Source organism: Martes martes (genome assembly GCF_963455335.1).
Source record: "Martes martes genome assembly, chromosome: 9".
Taxonomy (NCBI): domain Eukaryota; kingdom Metazoa; phylum Chordata; class Mammalia; order Carnivora; family Mustelidae; genus Martes; species Martes martes.
The window spans coordinates 33,188,098-33,207,382 of record NC_137896.1 but is presented as its reverse complement, the minus strand read 5'-3'; the positions used below and the strand labels follow the sequence as shown (position 1 = coordinate 33,207,382).

The window sequence follows — 19,285 nt, the reverse complement described above, 5'->3', positions numbered from 1 at the left end:
TTAATAGAAGATTGATACATTTCCAATTGGACATGTCACTCATATCATGGCACCTACCGAAGTAGGAAAAATAGAACTCCTTTAAGGAATAGGAAAACGCTGCTCTATGAAACTTTTCTCTTCAGAAGCTCTGGTGTCCAATGAAAAAGGAAACTGATGAGGCATGAGTGGAAAGATCTGACTTCAGTGGGGAGAAACAATATTGAAAGAGATAAAAGAGGCAAGTGGCATGACAAAATGATGTTCCCTAAGGGCCATTCATACATCTCATAATTCTTCAGTGATATCTTTGCTGCAAAGAAACTGTCATGCATCTTTGCACGAATGTCATGGCCAGCAATGATACCTCTCCCTCCTTCTGCTTCCCTCCCTCCCATGGGGCAGATAATGACTGAGGCTCCTCTGGTGTCCTCCTGAACATTTCAGGAAGACGGAAATTTGAAACTCTGCTGTGACAAGATGAGATCTTCCAGGGATGCTTTAAAACCATTGGTGTGTCCAGTGACCCTCAGCTGGATTTTTCTCATGCTTACAAGTGCACATGCAAATGCTCTTGTATATTTATGAGGTACAAGCTATTCTGATGCCTTCTCTAAACCTGGGGACATCCAATGGCTTTTGGGAACGATTAAGAGTAAGGAGGATCTGTGTCCACAAAAGGGAGCTCTGGAGACTACAACAGAAAGGTCTATCAAGAGCTTGGTGGACTGGTTCTTTCACCTTCTCAAGTCCTGACTGCTTTATCTACTGGCTTCTGGAAAACTAGATCAACAGAACTTTCTCCCTTGAATACCTGTTCCAGGGATCTAAAAAAAGATGTTTCCGATCAAGTCTCTCCAGGAAGAACAAGAAATCTTGATCTTACCCTGAAGTTGGGGCACCCCTTGGTGGTGGTTATTAATGAGCACATTTGTAGTGAGGGTCAAACTGTGTGCCAGAAGTTGAGAATAATGAGGATGTGTATGTCAGTGTCCTGACCTTCAAGACTTAAAAAACATAGCATGTAGAATTCTTTTTTGATGCCCTTTGATGTGCAGTTCAGGTTACTTCCAGTTGGGGTAATATCCTACTGTACACGTGGCTAAAGAGTTTGGAGTCCCATTTAGCAAACTCATAATTTCACGTTGGCTACGTAGGAACCTTCTGGTCCAACTCAATGTGATCCAGTTCTGTTCCATTTACTTTTTTACCATTCCGCTGCCCAGGTCTGGCCGAAGATAGAGGAGAGTTGGCTGAGTGTGGCCAGTTGGTGGAGTGGCAAAGGTACAGTTAAGAAGCCACCCCACTGTTTTGCTTCTGATGTACAGACACTAATGCAACAGATGTCTAGGGGAAAACAGTATGGTTCACAAGCAATAGGCAAGGGTTGTTTTCTAAATTTAGATCTCTTTCATAGCTGCTGCCCAGAACCACTTCTACTCTGATGGAGAGTAGAAATAAGCCCCCTCATTTTCCCTTGTTAGAAGCAAATGGTTCCAGATCTTTTTGTTGATTCTTTTGGTATTTACCCCTATGTCTCAAAATAATGTTTGTAGTACTATTTTTTGACTTCCCACCATGGGAGATGAGGATAGTGCTCTTTCTTTTCTCTACTCCACAGCACATGTACGCATTCTTCTCATCCTTCTGAGATAGTTACATTGTAGTTTAGTTAGATCAGTATTCAGTGCTTATATTATCATGACTATGTATTCTATTCAGGGCTGAGTCATGTAGTAAACCAATAATTATTTTTCTTTTCACACACAATTTAAAATTTTCCCTGTAGTTAATAATTGTCTTGTTTTGTCATTTGCTTAATTTTTTTGCATGTATCTTGAATCCAACTCAAATGCTCAATCAGTTATCTAAACCTCTTTGCAATATGTTCAAATATAACACATGTCCTCCCAGTTTCACTTTCTTGAAGAAGTCTTTTTGGAGTCTTATGACCTACTCCAATCTAGATGGATTAACTTCCATTTCTTTCACCTCTATTCTTTGTTGAAGTTCTTTCATTTTTTTGTATACCATGTCTTCCTCTTTCATAGTTAGCCTTTTCATTTTAGTGGTAGCACATTTGTCAGTAGATTCCTGAGAAAGTGTTCATGAATGTGAAAATTTTCGAGACTTGTATGTCTAAAATGGCTTCATGACACTCACAGACTTGATTACTAGTTTAGCTGGGTATACTAGTCTAGGTTGGAAAAAATTTTCTTTTAAATTTTTGTGGGAAATTTTGCTTAATTGTCTTTTAGCTTCTAGTGTGGCTATTAAGAGGTCTGAAGACTTACTGATTCACCATCCTTAAAACAGTTATGTGGCCTATTTAAAAAAATTGTTTATTTTCTCTTCCTGGAAATTTTTAGCATCTTATTCAGTCCCTGTTTCCTGAAATTTTGCAACACTGTGCTTTGGTATAGGCTTATCTTTATCTTCTGTGCTGGGCACTCTTTGACCCCTTTTAGTATGAAAGCTATTATCCTTTTATTTGAACATTTCATGAATAATCTTTATGATAATTTCCTCTGTTCTTTCTTTCTGGAACATTATTGGGCAAGTTTTGCATTTTAATACATCCTGTCTTCTATTTTTTATTTTATTTTATTTCTTTTTCTACTTTCTGGGAGATTTCCTCAGCTTTTTTCCCAACACTTCTTTTAGTGTTTTGTTTCTCCTGTCTTTTTTTCAATGTCTAAGAGCCAGTTTGTGTTCTCTGACATTTCTTTAAAAAACAGCATTGTGTTCTTTTTCAGTAGTGCAATATGTTGTTATCTTTCTAAGGATATAAATAATATATGTATAATTAAAGTTTTTCTTCTCACTACATAACCATTATTTTATTCAAAGTTATATACTTTCCTTATTTCTACTTAAAAAAAATCTTATTTATTTATTTGAGAGAGAGTGAGCAAAAAAGAGAGAGAGAGAATGAGCAGGGGGAGGGGCAGAAGGAGAGGGAGAAGCAGACTCCCTGCTAAGCAGGGAGTTGGACATGGGGCTCAATCCTAGGACTCCAGGATCATGACTTGAGCTAAAGGCAGAGCCTTAACCGACTGAGCCACCAAGGTGTCCTTCTTTATTTCTACTTTTTTTTTTTTTAAAAAAAGGAAAGTTTCTTCATATGTTCAGTAATTTTTAGTTTTCTGTTTATATTTCAAATTGGTAAACTAAAAGTTTGATTGGATTTTTGAATGCATCTGGATAACTGACTATAACTTGAAAATAAATTTTCATTGTAAAGGGATCATTCTTTGTGTCTTTGGAGCAACCCCTAATGTCAGTACAGTTAGGTCTTTCATCTTGGGCTGATCAGAGTCCTGAGAGAAGATCTATCTAATCACTTGCCAAGAGAGTGCAGGCCTGCATGTCAGTACTCCAGAGCACCTGGGGGAAAGAAGGAGGGAGGACTCAGCACTCAGTAAGTTTATGTATACATAAAATATGTAACTTTATCTCCTTGTTTTCAGTGTGGTAACCCTTCCTTCATCTGGTACTGTGTCATCTTCAGACTCTGTTTTCTTGTCTCCAGAGAGTAAACCTTCAGTCTTTATCCGGGTGGGAGTTCTCACTATTCCTTAAACAATAGTTAACTAGTCCTCCTTATTTTAGGCTAAACTCATGTTCAGATGAACCTAAGATCATCAGTTTTTAAGACTTTTAAGTGTTCATGGAATAACTCAGATTGGTCCCCAGCTTTTCACATGTCAGATCATGATCAGTTTTCTTAGGACGGTTAGCTGTAAGTACACAGCTAGCTGCCAACATTATGTAATTATTATCCCTTAACCTATTGTCTCCACCCTTCCCAGATTATGCCTTTAAAAAATATTTCCTTTGATGCAATTTTAGTTGGTTTAAAGAGAATTTAATTTAGATGAATATATTCAGACCATCACATTTCTCCTGATATTCCATGATTTTTCTACTACACCAGCCTACAGAATTTTTAAGTTTAAAAAGTCAGATTTCACATACTTTATCACTTTATCCCACTACTTTTAGGTAAAATCGAATCGGATGGGAGGAACTGAAGGTCTTCTGTTATAGACCTACTTTGCCTGGTCAGAGACTTTTCACAGGTCTCCCTAGTTTTCTTTAATTTACATCTTTCTAGTGAAGAGTAAGCAGTGACTAATATTTCATCACAGAAGGCATTAGATGGGTCATTTGTCAGTCAGGTTTTTCCCAGGTAGAGAGTAGTCAGAGTCACAGAAGCAGTCTGAGCTCTCAGGTACTTATCAGCTAGAAATGTGCTTGGTCCCCTTGGTTTCTCTTACCAACCTCATAAGGCTGCTGGTGTGGAACAGGTATGGGAGTGTGTGTAAGGAGAGGTCAATGTCCACAAGTTTCTAAGGCAGTCATGACAGAGACAAGCTGGCCTTTGATTTTATGAATGTCAGTGAATTTTCCAGCTCCCCTTATGGTGGTCCTGGGATGTGTCCCTCATGATTTCATTCAATCAGAAGAAAATACCATCCAGATTTAATTTGATTTAATGTAATTCTATTTCCCAAGTCTCTCACGTAAAATTACAATTTGACTTCAAAGCACTGCCTGAGAAATTATCTGATTAAATCTTAAAAAAACTATTTAAGGAGACTTCTGGAATTAAGTTCTGAGGCAGCTGAAATAAATTGCATATTCAATTCTGGGGTAGTTGGGAGTATTTAACAGATGAGAGATTTCCTCTCTTCCTTTCCAAGTCCTCTCACCCTTCTCCAGTACACACAGCAACAAAATATTCTAACTTTGCCCCAGGGAAGAGAGATTTGGCAGAGAAGGGAGAGCTAAGGGACATCTTTTCTTCCTGGTTTGAGAGCACTCTTCGACTAAGACTTCCTTGCCCCAAGTCTTGGGGAAGTTCCAGATAAGTATGATGTCCTGAAGAGAGAAGGCTATGACTCTTCCTGGAAATGCTCCAGAAAATTCCAAGCTCTGGTGTTCCCCGGTGGCTAGAAACAGCAGAATGATTTTTATTTCCTCCCTCTGCTTAGCCCCTGGCAGATGCACTAATCAGGCAGCATTAAATGTCTAAAGCCATCAAAAGAGACCAGAAAGAGGGGGCTAGGATAATTCGGAATAGGGCAAATCAATTCTTAAACAATAGAAGAGTTGATTGTACTTCATTACACTGCAATGACCAGTTACCCACTGTGTCAACACCCTCTCTTAACTTCTTTGTTCAGCCCTGGTAGAATTTCTTTTTAAATTCCCAAGTAAGAAGCATATCTGAAATAAATCCATAGGTCCTCATCTTCTACCGATAAGCTTATGAAAGTGACTTTTGATAAGGTCCGGTAACCCAAGCTAATGTTCTTCTGTGCACTGAGACTTCTGGGCCTGGGGGTGAGTCCTCAGCCCCATACTTTCTCAAGATACTTTTTAGGAGCTACATGACCAGGGGAAGAAAAAAGTATAGCAGGGTATGCTTAAAAGCTGATCTCTAAATAGAATTCATGGCACATTACTAAGATGCCATAAAAGTCCCAACGTCAGACTCTTTTCTGTTGAGTTTGTGTTTTTTGTCAGGTTGGTTACCTTGGTGATGACCCCACCATCGCATCAAAGCACTGCCATGGAACTGTTCCTGAGCTAGACCTAAAGGTAGATGGAAGGCGGCGGCAGCAAAAGGCTCAAGAAAAAATTATGCTGTGGAGCTTCAAGGAAAGAATATAATGGTGTATTTACAAACACAGTATTTTTTTTTTATTAATGGATTCTGACTTGAAAGGAAGTATTTTATATAAGTGCAAGCAGGATATGGAAGGTAGAGAGAATCAGCCTTTGAAGAGCTTCTTGAATTGAATCTATTTCCAGCATATTATTTCACAAACCTTTCTAAACTGTTTAGTATATGTAAATATTCACTCATTTCATCCTCATGATAACTCTATGAAGTGGGTAATACTTTTATGTCCAATTTATTGATGAGAAACCTGAGGCACGTAGTTTGCCTAACATCACACAGCTTACAAGGGGATAAAATGGGATTGGAACCCAGGTAGTCAGGCTTCGTGTTCTGTGCTGTTAACTACTATGTTATCCTGCTGTAGAGGACACCATACATAATCTGGGAGAAGGTAAAAAATGACAAAAATATCACCATTGCCATCATCATCCCTGGAGAAGGAGCTACCCTCACTTGAGCACTGACCATCTGCTAGGCACAGATATCCTACGAGAAAAATCCCGTCCTATTTTCAGTTGAACAAACTGAAGCTTAGAAAGGTAAGTCGCTTGTTTGAGGTCACAGGGGTACACAGTGTGAGTGCTAGATCCGGGCCCATGGCGGGGAATGAAGAGAGACAGATGGTGGGGGGTAAGACTGAAGCTGTCTATCCCCCTAACTTTCCCAGCACTGGTCGAGGAGGGACAGAGATGATGAAAAGGAGAAGGTCGTGCCTCCATGGCAGTTAGCTTTATCTGGACACTCCTGGATTAGTCCTAAAAATAGCCCTGAATGTGACCAAGGAAGAGTCCCCCCCCCCCACCCCCGGCCCCATGATTTACTTATCTCTCTAAAATGTGTGACTTTAATCTGTTAAAAGAAGCTGGGCTCAGGCAGGACAAGTGACCCATCTGGCAGAGGCGTGAGGATTAGCTCTTTGATTCGGATTTGTCTGTCAAGGTCTAAAATTCTTTTTCAGACTTCATTTACATTCTAATCTCTGCCAGTGATGTAAAGGCTTCCTCTAGCATTTTTATAACTCATAAGTCTGACTTTAAGGAAGAAAAATAAAATACAACAGGAAACGTGTTATGCCAATGTGAGGACCAGAGAAATGCTCAACAGAAGATGTGGCATCATTTTTGGGGTTAGGGGAAAAAAAAAAACAAAAAAACAAAAAACAGGTTAGCTTAAGAAAAAATAAAAATTGCCAAACACATGCAAATAACATCTTTCAAAGCCTACAGGCACAGAGAAATTTCTATGAATTCAATCTTGGAAGACAGATGGCCTATAAATCCACACAAAGTCATCACACAGTTGAGATGGGCAAACTGGACAATGTGTCTGCCACCTAGCATGGCCACCAGCCTCATTCTGTGGAGCCAAATGCCAATTAGACAGGATCTGGCACTCAAATGCTCGGATGTCACTGGGATTAGGTGGTTGAGAAGCCATTCAGCATTATTCAATCCCCACTCTTAATGTCATGATACCAGAGCATGTTGGAATGCTACTGGTCCAATGGCTTAACACCTCCCATGTCACTCCCGAGCACAGCACAGAAAAGCTATTCCTTTGGCTCATGTTGCTATAACCTTTGTGCAAGTTCTGCTAGACCAGCTCAGAGAAAGTAAGTGCAGATGGCTTGACTATGCCATGGCTCACCAAAGTCTATTTGTCTGCTTTCAGAAATCATCTATTAAATGACCCCTTTTCAAGAACCTTTGCTTGGGCACAAACTTTTCTATGACACTTGCCAACAAACTGTGCTTTTGTAGAGGATATGTACTTGGCCGGTTTCTTTATCTGTTTTGTTTTCCAACCCTGGAGTCCATGTTACAGACTCTCATTCCATCTCCATTGAAAATCTGTTCTAGTGCCATAAGTATGTACAAATACAAGTCCACAATACTGTGTGACAATGTCCACGAAATGACTACATGCTGTTCTCAAAATCCTTTACGGATGAACCTCTCACCCAGCTGTCCTGGCTTTCTGAGTTCCCAAAGTTTCCCTTGCACTCAGTTGAACTTGTTGATGTGGTTTGCGTGAAAGTTCTTAATGATAACACCTAAATTCGAGTTAACACTTTCCGTGTATCAAAATGTTCTCACATCTGAGAGTTTATTTACTCCTTATTGTTCTGTTTGGGAGGTAAGAGAGAGTTTTAGTATTTAACATGACAGATAAACAAGCTCTGCCCCAGTGAGATTAAACAGTCCTTTTAAATGGATGTGGTTAGGTAAGGACAGAATCCATATTAGAATCTTAATCTCTTTGTTTGTTTTTGTTTTTGTATATTTGTTTTACAGAACTGCTCTGTATTTATTGAAAAAAAATCCATGAACAAGTGGACCCACACAGTTCAAACTCATGATGTTCAAGGGTCAACTGTACACATCTTTAACCTAGAACCTTGAGCTCTTAGACACAGGCACGGAGTCTTCACGCCGGAGTTGTGTAAGTCCTGATGTATTGTTAAGGGTTAGAGGTTCTCTGACTCCTGGAAACAGTTTGTTTCATTTTATTAGTATGGTGTCATATTGCTTTATCAAAGGAGACCCTTTTCAATGGTTTCTGCCCATAAAGCAGAGGAGGCAAAATGTTCTAGATTCCTAACCAGAATGTTATGTTCCATGGTCAAGCTAAACGTTTGATTTTTTTTTTAAGATTTTATTTATTTATTTGACAGACAGAGATCACAAGTAGGCAGAGAGGCAGGCAGAGAGAGAGGTGGAGGCAGGCTGAGCAGAGAGCCCGATGCGGGGCTCGATCCCAGGACCCTGGGATCATGACCTGAGCCAAAGGCAGAGGCTTAACCCACTGAGCCACCCAGGTGCCCCTCAACATTGGCTTTCTAAGGGCAAGGCCCAAACCTTACTTTCATTTATATCTCTTCCATTGTTTAGCATAAAGGCCAGCCCAGAACATGTGCTTGCTTATGCTTCTGGATGAGCTCCTTATAGAATATTATCTCTTAGTGCTTTAAATGTCTCAGCATTCCTGAAATACAGCTCGACTGTCACTTTCCTCTTTGAAAGCCTTTCTTTCTTAAAGCAATTCCCAGAACTCCCCAGAACTTCAATAAATAAAACTTCCCCTTCCCTCCAAGTTTCCTTCACACTCCAAGGACACTTAACAGACACTGACTAAATGAATGGAGATGTATTACATTCTATCTTGTATTATAGCTATTTGTATATGTCATCTCCCCTCCTAGTTAGAGTCTCCTTAAGAGAGACTTTATCTTGATTTTGTTTCACTTCCTTGTAGTTCTTAAGTCATCTGGGCAATATATGTTTGTTAGATTAAAATGTCCATGTAGGGGCACCTGGGTGGCTCAGTGGGTTAAAGTCTCTGTCTTCAGCTCCGGTCATGATCCCAGGGTCCCTGCTCAGAGATCGGGCTCTCTGCTCAGCGGGGAGCCTGCTTCCTCTTCTCTCTCTGCCTACTTGTGATCTCTGTCTGTCAAATAAATAATACATAAAATCTTAAAAAAAATAAAATAAAATGTCCATGTAATTAAGTCAAGTATGTGTTAGAATAAAGAAAAGAGTTCAGTGAGCACCAGGTAACTTGGAGAAGTTCTTTGAGATGTGGAAGGGGCTGGAAGTGTCTGAGGGTTAAGGCTTCTTAAAAGCATCCTCAGTGACTATGTTTGGGAAACTTCTAGAATTCACTCCCGGACTAAACGCCAATTATGCACATGGATAATTCATTTGTTTCACAACCTTATTAGCTGCCTTCCCTTCCTTATTCTTTCTTTCTTTTTCAAAAGATTTTATTTATTTGACACAGAGAGAGAGAGAGAGAGAGAGAGAGAGAGATCACAAGTAGGTAGAGAGGTAGGCAAAGAGAAAGGGGAAAGCAGCCTCCCTGCTGAACAGAGAGGCCAATGCAGGGCTCAATCCCAGGACCCTGGGATCATGACCTGAGCCAAAGGCAGAGGCTTAACCCACTGAGCCACCCAGGCACCCCTTATTCTCCCTTTCTACTGGATCATCTCTCAGACTCTCTGTATCTGAATTCTCCCAGAGTTGGCCCGAGAGAATCCAACAAAAGACGAATTAGAGACATTAGTAAGAAGCATCTTTGCCTTATTTTCTACGTGTCAGGTAGAGTGTTAGGTGAGAAGACTGATTTTGTCCATCATCCTCAGTTAAGGCTTCATCTTAAAATAACGTTCTCTACTCTGTTTTGCTTTCACACTGGAGTCCTGGAGACCAGGGTGATTCAGAGTTAAGACAGAGTTCCTAGAAAATCTCTATAATGAATTAACAAAATTATTGGCCCTTCTCAGCTTCCTGACATTATTTCACCCATTGCTGCGGCACATTTTCATTTCATTTCAGCTGGTAAGTGTGAGGGTAAATGGTCCACATCTCACCTCCTCTGGGTTCCTTGTAGACACACTTTGCACACTTTGTTTCCCCTGGAGTTGGTTCACTCTGCATTTGATGTCTTTCTCTCCCACTGACTTAGTACAAGATAAATTATTAACAGTAGTAGACTATGGGTAATGCAGATGTTGGGAGACAAAGGTGTGCGACATTGTTGCCTTTCTCCAAAACAGTGTAACCTGGCCAGGCTATTCCTTTTAACTGAGCCATAGTCCCCTGCTGAGAAGAGGGAAGGTGTCATAGTCAGCAACTGGTGGTGCTATGTTCTAACAGGAGGTTACATCTGGGGGAAAGGAGCTATTATCTGCTTTGTCCCAACAGCTCTCACATGAAATGGCAAATTACCTGGGGAAGAAACAGTTGGCTGAGGGAAAGAGGGTTTAACAAAAGAGCAGTAGACTAGGCTATGAAGCTCACGTCCCCACACCTTGGAACTGGCATTCGAGTTACTCTTTTACTATTTATAGTTTTCCTGACTGGTTGTTTTCTGAACAAAGGCCACTTCAGCTGTGAATGGACATGGCTAACTTTCTGGCTAGAGCTGTGCTTCTCGGCAGACACTGACATCACTGAAAGAAAAGTCTGGAGGAGAAAAAACATCCCAGGGTTCATGGGCCAGATATATGCCTCTCCTCAATCCTCTGCCTCCTGGGAAAAGAGGAAATGCAATCAAGGAAGGGAAAAGGGAAGCAAGTTACCAAATCAACTAATGAACAATGGACTCATAATGGCTCTCTTGAAACAATTTTTTTTTCTTTCATTTTAGCCAGTCTGAAATACAGAGAAGTCTATGAACGTAGGAAACACAGAGTCAAGAGAGGCTTGGAATATACTCACAGATGATAATGTCATTCTTCTGTGACCTTCCACAGGGGCTAGAAAGTCAATATGTGGAGTTTAAATGGAATCTTAATCAATAAAATACTAAAGTGGCTTTCCAGCCACTTTCCCAGTGTAGTAACTTAATTAAAGCATGAAAAGAACTGGCTACGTCATCCAGTTTGCATCTGCCTTTGTCTTTCGGGAAGAAAATTTCTCTCGTTTGAGTTGATTCTGTATATTCATTTCAATTCTTTTATTTATTTATTTTTTTGTACCGCTACCTCGGTAATCTCTATAAGAATATTTAAATGGATGCCATCTTAATTGTGAGGCAGATCTCTAAACCAGTCAATACGTCCTCCAGATGAGTGGTTTTAAAACCCAGCATCCTGAATCTCTCAGGGTTTTGGCAGAAGGGCCTGCCAAGGATGAGGTGGAGGGGGGAGCCAGCTCCATGCCTCTCTTCAACCAAAACAGGGCTTTGAAAGGTTTTCCCTACACACTGGCCTTTCCTGTGAGACTTTCTCAGAAGAAACAAACACAAGTGAAATAGGTTCTATCAAAGACAGGTTTGAAAATGACTTGTGGGGATGCCCACTGCTAACTTCTAAATAGCTGACTTGTATCTCTTTTCTCAGGAAGTCCTGATGGGGGGCCCCAAGTGGGGTCTGGAGTAGGAGGGAGGACTCTGTACTGGGGCCCAGAAAGTATGGTCCCAGTCACAATACTGTCACTTCCTCAGCTGCCTTTCCTAAGAGTTTGGGCTAAATTGTTAGGAGAGAGGAGAGCCCATGAGTTGAGGCCACCAGCCAGGCCTTTGTGAATGGTAACAACAAAGACATTTATGTGACAGATCGGAAGGGATGAGCTATGGGAACTGCCTTTTTCCATGTTTTTTCTCTCAGTGGTCACTTCTGATTTTGCTAGGGCTATTTATGAAAAGTGCTTATTTTAGTTTGAGTTCTTCTAAAAGTAGGTTTTGAGATAAGGATTTGAGTGCCAGTAATTTGTTTGGGAGGCGAACCCAGGAAATAACAGTAAAGGAGTACAGAAATGAGAAACGAAGGAAAAGCGGCCTAGTAAAGCTACAGTTGTGGGCAACTCTAGGGAAAGTTCTAGCTTGTAGTGGAGCCGTTGACTGTATTGGAACAATGAATGCCGAGGGACATGGGAAGAGCACCTAGGTCTGTTAGTGTGCGTATTATCTCATTTTACAGATGAGGAAACTGAAGGACACACAAGTCAAGTCCTTTGCCAGAGATTAACAGGCCTAACCATTAACACTTTTCCTCTTCCTTTAATTATGGCGTGTTTGATCTCTCAAGGATAAACAGCAGACATTAATAAAAATAATCATGTTTTTAGTAACTTCTACTTCCTAACCACAAATGGTGCTGGGAAAATACTGATTTTTTAAAAATCTACTGGGAAGGGGTGCCTGGGTGGCTCAGTGGGTTAAAGCCTCTGGTCATGATCCCAGGGTCCTGGGATAGAGCCCCGCATCCGACACTCTGCTCAGCAGGGAGCCTGCTTCCCCCCTCTCTCTACCTGCCTCTCTGCCTACTTGTGATCTCTGTCTGTCAAATAAATAAATTAAAAATCTTAAAAAAAGAAAAATCTACCAGGAAAATTAAGTGATGAAGTAAGTAGTAAAATTCCAGCATAAATCTTCACCTCTTTAACTATAATTCCATCTTAATAAAAATATATATAAAAGAGTTGACTGAGTCAGAAATGAACATTTGTGCACATATAGGACTGGGCATATTTTTTTTTTCAGTTTTCATCATCAGATGATTCTAATTTCCTATCACTTGCAATAAGTTAAATAACTCACTCAGCCAAGAGACAGCAACATTCAGGAATGCCTCTGCCTAGTGCCGTGAATCGAAATTCCAGATCTGTATGTGGTCTGAAATAATTTGGCATAAATACCAATGACCACTTTTCATCAGTTCAGGTCAAAAAGGTCTTGCAGGCAGCAATAAATACATGCAACCTTCCTATCATAAGCAACTTAATTTACCCAGCAGCTCTCTCAGGGAATTTTCTTTAAAAAATGAGAGAAGGAGTAGGTGGGATGGGTCAAAGAGGTTAAATGGCTTCCTAAGGTGAAATAAACAGTATGGATGAGTTATTGATTTCTGACCCAGGTTTAGTGGAATCAGCTGTTTTTATCTGCCCGAGGAGGCGATCTTGCTCCTGGGAAGCACATCTGGACTGAATTTCAGGGGACCACTTCCCTGCCACTGTCAGTCCAAACCATGTGGTTTAAGTAGTGGCCTCCTCATTGGCTCAAGGGAGAGTCATGTGACGACCTAAGTCTGTCCAATTATTACATTCTATTCTCCAGGCCACAGAGATCCTCCTTCAGCAGTGACCTTGTGTGACTTAAGCCAGGCTGGGGTTTCTGGTACTTTTGATGGAAATAATGAGTAAAAGTAATCTCAGTATTAGAGCTGCTGGTGGCTTTCTTGTTAATTTAGGAGAGTCTGCCCAAGCCAGTCTATTACACCCGGTACAGAGAAAATGACTGCCGATGTAGAAAGACAATTCTTGATGACATCATTTGAGCCCCTGGATCCAGTCAGGCCTGAAGTCATTAAAACCTTGCAGTGTAAACCCTGACAGTGTTGTTGTTTTTAAATTTTATTTTTTGTAGTGCAAGTGCTTGACTTAAGCTTTGGTGGCTGAAGCATTCATTTCAAAAAGGCATCCACTTCAAAGACAACTATCTTGAATAAACTCATTGCCAGTCACATGACTATTAGGAAACCAGGCCTCTTCCACACGCCGAGACTCCTTTGATTTAAAAAGTTTGGTTTAACTTCAGTAACTCTCCATTTTGGTCACTTGTCTTCTCTCTTCCTGCCCTTATGTTTTTACGTTTCACCAATAAAGAGTGAGCCCATGGAAACCTAGGCATATGGGCATGCTCCCTTTCACTCTCTTTCTCTCCCTACAAGTGACTGCCATGTGTGGTCCCAGATGCGCTGAGTAGTTTCCAGGTCTTATAAATAATAAGCACCTTTTTCTCCCCAAGTTACATGGTGGTTGTTGATGAAGGGCATCCTGTAGTCATAATAAGAACCATAAGGGTCAGTATAACAACATTGGTTATTTTTTTTTAAGACTTTTTATTTATTTATTTGACAGAGAGATCACAAGTAGGCAGAGAGACAGGCTGAGAGAGAGAGGGGGAAGCAGGCTCCCTGCCGAGCAGAGAGCCTGATGCGGGGCTCGATCCCAGGACCCTGAGATTGTGACCTGAGCAGAGGCTTAACCCACTGAGCCACCCAGGTGCCCCAACAACATTGGTTTTTGATAAGCTGAGACCAACACAAAACACTCCTTGACTTTTTGCGCATATGCACCAACAATAAATTTCTTTCTGTGCTGCAGTTTGAGTTAAATTTCTGTCACTTTTCTACTGTAGGAGTTCCACCTAATACTACAGGTTGGAGGAGTGTCAAGCCCCGTATTGCCTCTAGCACACTCTGGGTGCGTCTTGCCATTGACAATAATGACATAATATAGTTCAATTGTGTAAGTATTTAAAATAAGTATCTGGAAAATGCAATAGGTTTTTTCTGGTACTGATGTTACCATTAACGTCGGTCTGTTTAAAGCAAAAATGCTTGCTCTACCTCAACTTCTATTTGCTTTGCTTAAAACCAAATCAATTTGCTACTGTATTTTGAGTTCATTTCAATTATTTAACTATTAATTCAGGCAGTACTGATCAAATACTAAAAGAGATGATATGGTTTCATCTTGATGATTTAATTGTAACAAAGCAAGGGAACTTTTGTACAACATATTATAAAAATTTAAGAGAAAGAACTGATTAAAAAAAGGAATGTGGCTAGAAACATCTGTTAATATCATAATCTGCTATATTAATTCAATTGCTTAACAAATACTCATGAACACCTGCTCTTCACAGAAAAACAAAAATGTGATCAGACTCAATGTTTTCTCTGGGTTTGGTTTTTTAAAATGAATTTTTGCCTTCTTTTACAGACATAACAGTTCAATGTAATTTGTAGTCTGTTACCTGGGGTATCAATTTCTTCTTTTCATGCTAATTTTACTCATTGCCTTCCTTCTAAAAGGTGTAAGTGAGTAAAGAAACCAAACAAACTCCCTTTGGGAGACATTAGTTTTCAAACTGACATTCAGGACCCTTTGTTTGCAAGAGGCTGGGGTCATTGTGTATTCCTGTGTTAAACATGGTTTAGCATTACGCATTTTGTTCCAGTGCAAACAATATGACGGACCAAGGCATTTTGCAATGTGTGATTTTCCAATCATAAAAATTAACCAAACTCCCTTGAGAACAGTATTTTCTGCAAGAAGTTGAAATTTTTCTTTGTGGAGCCCAAACATATGCACATTTGGCCTTACACTGTTCAGAAACCCTGTGATTGTTTATCCCCAATACAGACATCTTCAAAAATAAGAATTCCAGCATGGAAATGGGGCCAACCTGCCAATGACAGCAGGTCCACAAGGCATCAAAGTCTATGATCCCTTCTGGTTTTTCATTTCACACATCTGTGTTTAGTCGACTAACCTATGGTCAGTTTAAGCATTTTGATGTTTGGCCAGATTGAAAAATTTTCACTTAATTTTAGATTACCTCCTATGTAAAAATTATGTGCAGTGCATATGAAAACTAAACATTAGCATATGGCAACTTTGTGTAAAGTTTGTTTGTTTAACACCTACTTTAAAAAAATAAGTTTCTTCATATCAGAGAATATAGTTATATTGTTACATATATACATTATGGATGCATCTTAGTCTTAGCAGTTTATAACAAATATAGGCAATAGGGAAGTATCTTTTTCAGAAAGCTGGAATTGAATTCGTAGGTCAATATAACCAATGCTTATGCACATTTGAGGAACTAGTCAAAATGAAAGTAGCAGAAAAATTATAATGTAATATACTGATTTCCATCTTCTTCTAATTTATTCTAAGTATATTTATTATTATAAGTGTAATACAATGTAAGTATACAATGTAAGTATATTACATTGTAATATACTTATTATATACTACCAATATCCTACTTATTTTCTTTTGTGTTTATTCATCAAAAAGTATGAACTAGTTGACTGAAAGTTAAAAACTCTTTTCTCAAAGATCATCTTAGTATGAATATTAGATAAGTCATTTGACCTCAAATTTTAGTTTGCTTCTCTTTACAAAATGATAATGTACATTTTGAAAGTCATATAATGGGGCGCCTGGGTGGCTCAGTGGGTTAAGCCTTTGCCTTCTGCTCAGGTCATGATCTCAGGGTCCCGGGATCGAGCCCCACATTGGGCTCTCTGCTGAGCGGGGAGCCTGCTTCCCCCTCTCTCTCTGCCTACTTGTGATCTCTCTCTCTGTGTCAAATAAATAAATAAAATCTTCAAAAAATTTTTTTAAAAAATGAAAGTCATATAATGAATGAAATCTAATTTCCTTATAAATCTGTGAGGGTCATATTGAAATTAAACAATACTTTCTTAAATTCCACTCTGTTTGATTTTACTTGTAGTTATGTTATAAATAAAGAAGATACGAAAGAGAGTTTTTGGAAAAATCTGAAAGTCGAATATCAAATGTGAGAAGCAAAACCAAATTTAAAAATTGATTTTCTTCTTTGTATAAAAAAATTATTAAAACTCATAATTACTAGCAAATTGAGCTTTTAACTCAGCAATTTCTTAGTCCTACAAAGAAAGATTTCAAAATCATTCTCCTTTTGACAATGAAATAACACTCAACACAATAAAACAATTTTCTCAAGTACTTTGCTCACATAAACAGACCCAAAGCAGCAAACAAAATGACTCTCATGTTTATTTTCTTTTAAGAGTTTCTGAGTTAAGAAATGAAATCTGTGATTTAAAAAAAAAATCACACCAGGGCTGACATGGAGGCTTATCATCAGTTTCATATTAAGTAGTGGAAAAACAAATGAAACTGGTATTTTAAATGTACCTGAAATTTGTGTGCCTGCTGTAATTATGAAATTCATACCTAGTGTATCTCTAAGATGGCACTAAATAAACTCGCAAATGCTAAGAGATATCATCTTAATTTTCCTTTAGAGTCAAATGGGTTCTGCCAGGGTTATAGAATGTTACAATAATCTGTCACAGATTTCTCTCTTCGTATCCTCTACTGCCTGCGTTTGGTTAGAGTACGGAGGATGGAGGCATCATACGCTGGCTGAGGCATGGATTGTTCATAGTGTGGTGTGAGAAGGGGAGGAAGCGGCAAAGTTTAGGCTCTGAAGTGCCTCACTGGTTTCACAAAAACTATTTGTTTCCTTTGTGCCATGGGCATTTCCGGAGGTCTTGTTGGATTTGTAACACATCGTGTTAGTTACATTTGGTGAAGTTCAGATTTCAAGTTGCGCCAGAGAAATCTGCAAGGAGTTACTCCCTGCATAACGCTAAGGAGAAATGCCATCTCTGTGGCGCTGGGGATGGAAGGGTGTCAGGATAGGTAGGTTCAAGGGGGTGTGGGCCTGGTGATGCCAACATACACCTTTGAGTCATCTGTTTCCTTTGATGGGCCTCACCTCCATGGCAGGGATAAGGATGATGATAACAACAAAGGCAAAGTGCTTGACCATGAAAATGAACAAAAGCCAAAAAAATTTCATCTGTGAGTTCCCAACTAAAAGCATGTAGGATAAAGTGAATGGTAATATTTTACTTTTATACTTAATACATTCATGTTTGTTTTCATTTAGAGGACTAATTCCAGAATAAATACAATGGGTTAAAAGGCATTTTAATCTACTTTTATGATAACCAGACTTATTAATGACGATGAGCTTGCTAGAATTATTTCTGTTACTTATGACCTGCCTTCATATTAACATGCAATTTATCTTTCTTAATAATTGGTTAATTGCACTTTATTTTCCTCCCTGTGGAATAGCTAGGCAATTTATAATAACATCAGCGATAACACGCTAGTTTTCTCAATGAAGATATGTCAGTCCAGGTGAGACGTGGTCTTAGTGGTAAAAGGAAACTGAAGAGCTGATTCAGGGATGTGATGCCACGTGTAATTGGAAACTCCCAGCAAGTAAATCATCATGATCTTATTTTGGCAATTTATTTCTCCAGAATCAAAAAAACATGAATTTCTTAACTTCCAGGCAACCGAGAGCTGTCTTTCTGATATTGATTTTTAGACTAATAATTTTTTCTACAAACACTGACTTTTTTTTTTTTTTACATATAAAAGGCCAAATTTTACATTTTCCCAAGTGAAGAAATTCATCAATAGTGTAAACTGGAATAAAATAAGGGCTAGCTTTAGAAATTTAGGTTTAGTTTTAGAAATTTAGAGAAAGCTGTGTGTCATTTTATAGAACTTCTAGAAACAGCGCCAAAAAGGCAACCTTTAAATGTTTCTTTTTTTTAGAGAGAGCAAGAGAATCTCAAGCAGACTCCACACCCAGCATGGAGCCCCACATGGGGCTCAATCCCACAACCCTGAGTTCATGACCTGAGCCAAAATCAAGTCAGATGCTTAACCGAGTGAGTCACCCAGGTGCCCCCTGAAAAGCCAACATTTAAGATTTCCTGTATGAGAAATATGCATTCAGTCACTGGGTAAATTTAAGACAAAATGAATGATTAGACATTTAAAAAATATGTTACACGCATATATATACATAACAACAACAACCGCAAAATCACATGCCGAAATCTAATTGAACCACTAGTGATTTAAGACAGAAAGGAAAGCAAGCATACAAATGTGGGAAACAAACCTAACCAATCCTTGATGTTGATACTTACCAGGGGGTGACCCATTCGCAATTAGAAACCGCAGCTTCCCTACAGTGTGGGGCAAAGTGGACTGACCTTTTTTGGCGAGACTATTGTTGGGTTCATACTTCTCAATCAATACTTGGACTTGTTCTTGCTTTAAAGGTGGGTAAAGTATTTCATTTAGCCGGGGATCTCGTTGCTTAAGGTTGATAAAGTCCATCATCTGATCAACGGTAAGGTATGGTTTGCTTTTGGCACCACTAAAACCAATTGAAAACCAGAAATTAGAATACTGGTCCACCAAGTGTCATTCATATATTTGCACTTAACTATAGAGAAACAAAATCCTGCCACACCTGGTAAGCGCATGCTATCTGGACATTCCCATCTGACCTTGAAAACGTGTGTTGCATCATCACAATTGCTGCATTCTATGAGGTGCAAATACCTTTTGCAATCCCTGCCACTAAACCTCAGTGCCCTTGAAGTATACCAGATGCATAAGAGAATTCACAGTAGGAAAACAGCGCATCTTGTGTGTAAAGCTGCACCACTCTCAACTGAACACAGAACATATGGGTTGTTTTTTGGATTATGACACTAACCTTCTGGTTTAG

At 39.3% G+C, this 19,285-nt stretch overlaps 1 protein-coding gene across 3 annotated transcripts in view; it reads right to left on the bottom strand.

Annotated features, from left to right (window-relative positions):
- The window catches only part of PLCB1 (phospholipase C beta 1), a 684,602-nt gene that overhangs the window by 191,527 nt on the left and 473,790 nt on the right, over positions 1 to 19,285 (bottom strand). For all 3 annotated transcript variants that reach the window (XM_080813475.1, XM_080813477.1, XM_080813476.1), the window contains exon 9: positions 18,762 to 18,928. In XM_080813475.1, the coding sequence (XP_080669601.1) occupies positions 18,762 to 18,928 (167 nt within the window). The remainder of the gene's footprint in view (positions 1 to 18,761; positions 18,929 to 19,285) is intronic.